Source organism: Nestor notabilis, unplaced genomic scaffold (assembly GCF_000696875.1).
Source record: "Nestor notabilis isolate BGI_N333 unplaced genomic scaffold, ASM69687v1 scaffold27130, whole genome shotgun sequence".
In the NCBI taxonomy this organism is placed as follows: Eukaryota; Metazoa; Chordata; class Aves; order Psittaciformes; family Psittacidae; genus Nestor; species Nestor notabilis.
Window position 1 is genome coordinate 35,692 of NW_009912955.1, and position 6,637 is coordinate 42,328.

Sequence of the window (6,637 nt, forward strand, 5' to 3'; positions counted from 1 at the left end):
GGTAGTTATCTATTCTGCATATAAATCTAAGTCTGATGCAAAACACTGCATAATGAACAATCTGTGTAGTATCTGAGGTTACAATTCACATTCTTGACTCAAGACAGGCTTGGTTCTGTGGTGAAGTTCCTCTCCGACAGAAAGAGCATGCATGGCTATAACAGGCCTCAAGTTGATGTTGTGTGCTCTGGAAAGCCACACTTCACCATCCCAGCTCAAACCAGAGGGCTGACTGCAACAGCAGAGCATGCATTCTCCTCTCAAACAACTGAATTGATTCTTCATCTTCTCACTGACAGTAGATACTATCTACTCCTGCCTGGGCATGTTTTGCAGGGGATTAACTATCTTTTTCAGTATCTTTTTCTTGCAAGCATATGGAATACAAGGTCCTAAAATCCAGGTGTTCTGAAACATCCCTTGTAACAAGATCCAGAGCAGCCACTGTGAATAGCACTGACTTTTAGCAGACTAAAACCTAGTGAGTATACTTATTTTTTTGTTGTTGTTTGTTTGCTTGTTTGAGTTTTTTTCTGTGTGGTTTATGCCAGAACTAGATAGTATCATTACAAAAATGGATACTACTTAGCAGTACAGTTCCACTGGCTTTTGAATTCCTGCATGAGAATGAACCCACATGGCACACTGATACTCGAAAACGGGAAACTGGCTGTTAACACCACCTTTGGTATGTCAGTGTTTCTTAACAGTAACACTGCTCAGGTAATACTCATTACACACTCATTTCTGATGTACAACAGTAACAGATCTCTTGGGCTACATTTAACAAAACTTGTTGAAACTGCTTGTACATGTACAAGCAGATTTACATTTCAAGTGTGGTGTTCGGAATATGCAGCTGTAACTGCAGGTAATGAATACTCCCAGACCAGAATTTCAGAAGGGTATGTCCCAAGACTAAACAGAAATGAAAGAAAGCAATTTTGATATCTGAAATTAAAGGAGAAACATTTACAAAACATTTCTAAGAAAAAAGTCTCTGTTTTTACCTTGAACTGTACATTTTTATTCCACAGTGTTTAATTAGCTTTATGGCCACTTTCTTGGAAATGAAATGTCAATCAAGTAAACAGTTCACATTTTCAAAACAAGCACCTTACCAGGATATATCTTCATGATTGTGCTAAACCTGGCAATTTTGCTATAATCATACTTTTCTTCTTCAGTCTACATAATAAATTACCCTGTACAAGACAGCTTTCATTTTTCCTTTTCTTTGAGCACAACTGTTGTTCTCATGTTGGATTTTAACAACTTCACATGCTCAAAAGACAGTCTCTTAAACAAAAAATAAAATTTATCAGGTCACAAAGCAACATGGAAATTGTGAAACTAGTAATAAAATTGTTGACATCCTTACAGACTACCATCCTGCTAAGTCTCTGGAAATTGTAGTGCAATTCTGTTGACTTCCAAAGGAATGCATCTGCCCTGTGAGATCACTTTTGTATAAAACCTTCCTCAGAAGGTTAATGGAAATTAAACTTTCAATCCAGTCTAGATTTTCAAAAGGGACAATTTAACCTTTATCACTGGGCAAAAATGAATTTTCCAGAGTATTAATGAATTTCTGTCTCATCCATGCTTTGAAGTTTCGATACCATTCTAAAAGCTTTTTTCTCCTTTGAATCTTATCCTGTAAGCTCAGTTTTTTTTCTTTCTCTAGAACAGCAGGAAGCTCTTTCCAGTTTTTAATAAAGATAAATGGAGCCCCCATGGTCTTTAATAATTGTAATGGAGCACTGTGGTACATGGATGAATTTCCACAATCGCCCGGTGTCATTACATCTTCTATAACTGGCAGAGATCCATATGAAGAAGCTTCATAAATTCTATAGCATTCTGTATTTATTCCCACTGGACACAATGTCAAATCACTCTGCAGCAAGGCATCTTGATAGTTTTTGAAACTTTCATTTGTTTCTTGAGGCTGCCACCTAGGAAAGTAAAGTGGTTGAAAATTACTATTTTTCCCCACACACACTGTAATGAAAAAAGTAAGAGATATGCTTTTGTTTCAATTATCTATAAAACTGAAAATGCTGTCAACATAAGAGTTTTACATTGCACACACAATGAATTGGCTTTTACTTTTAGTCTTAATTATACCTAAAAGAGTCTTTTAAAAGTTTTTTGAAAATGTCAGTCACTGTAAAAAACAGACTGCAACACTTCTAAGATATGGTCCTTTTAGGAAATTATTAATACTTAGAAGTATAACAAGCAAATTGAAACACCACTTTAAATCTGCATGACCTGGATGATGCATATGTCAATTTACTTCACATCACAGTTCAGAAACAGACATACAGGGAGACACTCAATGGACTTCTTAATTTTTTTTTTTTTTGACCTCAAATACTTGAACTCAATAGAGGTTTCCACTTCAAAAGTTAGGATGTAAAGCAAGCCATGAAGCTGAATCCATATGCTTGAAGCACCTTAGAGTACCTTTTATGCCACAGATACAATCCATCTCCTGAGATTCTTCATCAGGGTAGCTGAGGTCTTTCCAATGCTATCAAACATTTTACAGGTGTTGCTTGGCAAAATTAATACATACAATCAGAACCATGATCCTGTTAGTCAAAAGATCTGTTCTACCTACTTGAAATGAGAGCCATGCTGTACAGATTAAAGCCGGTCTCTTATATGGAACACAACAAAACACAGATGTCTTTTTGTTCTGCTAAGACATTAAGACACACAAGGTGCGAGACAAATTTTTCTTCTCCCACCATAATCAAATGTATATAACGAAAAAAAAAAAAGGTCTTTGTATGTAATATACATCAGGGATTTCTCTATATATCTAAAAATATGCTTTATGTAAAATATAGCAACAGAAAAGCTGTCATGTTATGAAGACCTAAACAAAGAGTGTCAGGAATGTTCTCCGTTTTAATTATGACTGGTTACCTTTAGTTGTACTATTCTTTAATGTTCAAGAAAGGATTGGTAATAACAAACCAGGCAAAAAAAGTAAATCAAAGTCTTACTGTTCTCTGGCTGCAATCCAGCAAAGTTTGTCAAGCCCATCCTGCTGCAGAACTTCCATTAGCGTTTCCCTAGAAGAGTTCTTATAAACTGTTCCTAAGAAATTACATAGGTAAGATCTTGGATCATGTAGCATTGACCAGCTGGGTTCTACAACTGGAAAATTTCTGTAGCTGTAAGAACAACATACGCATTGGACAACTGTATGTTTTACATCAGAAGAAAAAACATTTTGCATCATTTCATCTTTACTGAAGCATATTCTAAGACTAAAATAACCTATTTGTTCTCAATACACGTCTATAAAAACAGACACACAAGCAAGCTAGTGCAAGTTGTGTCCTAAAAGTTTGTCTCTATTCCCTTTGCCCTCTCTTCAGAGACTTTCCAGATTACTTACGTTTTCTTTTGACATCAGAGATATTACATGTGCATGTTACAAAATGTCCTTGAGAAACATGCTTTTTCAAAAGCAGCTGTTCTTGATACAACCTCTAGTTGTGACTGAAATGGCTTGGTTAATGGTAACTATGGAGTTTAAGTGTCAGCTACCTTAATCTCTGGACATACTTAATAACTGAAAATACCACTGGTATCCTCTCAAAGTAAAATCTCACTTTGATCTGGGTGGACTTCATTAATCTAATCTTTTGGCTACTAAATAGCTGTCATACAAGCTATTTAACTTGTCTTTTTGGACTCAACAAAACCAATGCAAAGTCTTGGGATCCAATGTAAACTGTATGCCACCCTTCTAGACATCTTTTCACCACATCAGACATTTTTATTTTGACTGATTCCTTGAACTGTACTTCACTGATTTTGGTCAGCATGACAGTCAGTGAAACACTGCTGCAGCTGAAGGGCTGGCACTAACTCTTTCATTACATAAAGTTAGTATTTTTTCTGCAACAGCTGAATGTTAAGAAAGTTTCTGCTCCTTTGCATTCTCAAAGACAGACAGATACTCCTTCTACTGTTGTTATTTTTGCTGGATCACTGTTCTACTTCCCTGTTGTTTCTTTTTTATGTAAGAAAAGCTATACTCTGATCCAAATTCTTACTGATTTCAAAGGTAGTCTCTATATCATATTGATTTCTCCATTGCTGTTAATGGTTCTGAAGACATATTCAGTTTCTTTACATTCCCAAATTTTGATGGAAGACTCCTTTTCTCATTCTGCTGAGTGATGAATGTTAGTTCACTTACTTTCAGAGAACCATTTTTTCTTCAAGTCAAATATTTTTGTAGGGTTCTACATCCCCGTTTTCCCTCTTCATTTGGAAAATCTGGCACATCTGCACACCTTTAACCACAATTTTTACAACTGTTGGTGTGTAAGGGCTGCAAAGCCCCGTTCTCATACCTGATTCATCTTTCTTCACCCAGCTTTGCACTGCAGTTTACTGTTATAACTATTATTACTTTCTGTTATGTCACCTTAATGTTTGCATCTCAAAACTCAACTTCTTGCACAGGAACTTCCAATGCCATCAATCCTCAGACACCACCAAGAATTCAAATCTAGTCTATTTCAATTGCACTGTGTTCAAGCCACATATATAAACTCCATAGTTTGCCTGATGGCTCAATACAGGATATTGAATTTAAATTCAACACAAGATATGAATATAATCCTGTATTCTTTTCATCTTATATTACCATAAGTAGCTAAACCACTATTAAGTCTGCTAATATGGAATAAAAATGCATCTAACTGAACCAAACCTTTATATACTCCACATAAATAGCTTAAGCAGTAAGCATACAAAAAACGTTTTTGTGAGTAAGCAGCTAAACCAGCTTATATGTGATACTGGAGTATAGTAATTACAAACGGGAGCCATAAAATTTCCTTTTGAGAGAAATAAAAAGGGTAAAAAAAAAAAAAAGTACCACCAGTACCATCCCTTTCCTAAACACGCAGTAGCTGGAATTTAATTACGTGAATATCTTTTAAATCCCTATGTCACTGGTACGTATTACATCAGCAGTTATGATAAATCTCAACAACAGATCTACTAAAGAAAAACATAATCAAACAGAAAACCCAACCAGACACAGGTTCATTTTTTTAAGCTTCCTAAATCCCAGCATTCTTCTCCTGTTACCATTTTTATTGCTAAATACAATTCAAAAGATTCCATTGCTTGATTTAGAAAATCATTAACAGGCTCACATTGTGCTGTTTACTTACTATAATTGCTTTGGGTATCAGCAGTAACATTCTGGAGTATTTCCGATACCTTATGCATAACAATTCTATTTCAATCATAACTTGTGTCTAGAGCACTTACGTAGCTACTCCTAAAGGCCACTGGAAAATATCTTCTTCATTTACCAAAGCATAGTCATACGTAATAAAGAGTAGATTTACAAATCCTCCATTTCTTTTCAGATATGGTTGAATCCATTCATTGTTGCACTGCTCACTTCCAAGCAGCACAACCGCCACATGCTGCAGTTTGTGAGTCTGAATTAACGTTTGTGCGTAATGCAACCACTGAGTGGCGTAAGAGACCTTTGCTTTTTCTCTTCCATTCAGAACTAGCACAACATTTTCAGCTTCAACTGAGAAGTAGCCAGGAACTACAGATGGACCAGTGATGAAGCTGTGAAAACCAAAATACAAACAGTAAACACCCTTAAGGCAAATTATTTACCTTAATGCTCTAAACATCCTTACTACAGTCCGTATTCCAGAGATATCTTTTTTTCCTTTAATAAAGTAAATGCAGTATACTGTGGGAGACAATGGAAACTATTGCCGAAGAGAAGTAAATGCTTGGCTGGAGAAGAAAGAGTTAAAGAAGAAACAAAGTACAATCAAGCAGAGCAACCCAGCTGGCTGAGGAAGAGAGAGCATAAGATGCCAAGACACCTGGCTGAGGAGGAGAGAGCATAAAGAGACTGGCTATTCTGGGACTGGTTGTGAGATGGCAAGCAGTGTTAAAAAAAACAAACTGTAAGTCAGGAACTAAGCACGATAGGCTACAAATAGAATGGTATAAAAGCTAGAGCAATAGGCTAAAAATAACTGTTGTTAGAATGGTATAAAAAGTTAGAGCAGTAGGCAATAAGGAGATTCACTGCATGAAGATGCTCTGGGTCCGTGCCTTCATCCCCCCAGTATACTGCAAAGTAACTGTGAAGCTGTAACCAGTTCTGTTGTTAGTATGTACAGTTTAACACGGGAATAAAGCTGCCTTCATTTTTTATTCAGGAAAATGGAGATTAAGACTTATGAAAATAAGGTATTCTGTCAATAAATCAGAACTACTAACATATTCCAAACTCAACATGTGGGTCAACCAATCAACTGTTAAAAAAAAAAAGGGATATACTTTGATGTTCACTGAAAGTCAACCTTTTTTTAATTCCAGTAATAACCAATGAATACTGTATCAGAACAAGAGAAAGGCCCTCCCAAAAATCTGTAAGAGTATACTAAACCAAGCATCTTTCTGAAGGACTGGTCTGGCATACTACTTTTCCCTGTAATTTTGGTGCAGTTAAAATTAGACCACAAAACCATTGTGTCATCTGATACTGAGTATAACCAGCAACATGAAGGGTATCTCAGTAAATGTAAACTTATGTTGCCTGAGTGACCCAGAT

The 6,637-nt window shown here is 36.1% G+C and overlaps 1 protein-coding gene across 1 annotated transcript; it reads right to left on the bottom strand.

The window, feature by feature from the left end:
* Window positions 1-1,413: 1,413 nt before the first annotated feature.
* On the bottom strand, window positions 1,414-5,631 carry TMEM5 (transmembrane protein 5; the record flags this gene model as incomplete). The annotated part of the gene is made up of 3 exons (XM_010022076.1): window positions 1,414-1,958; window positions 3,021-3,191; window positions 5,317-5,631. Coding segments are annotated over 3 exons (904 nt in total), but the record flags the coding sequence as incomplete, so codon positions are not given.
* Window positions 5,632-6,637: the final 1,006 nt, after the last annotated feature.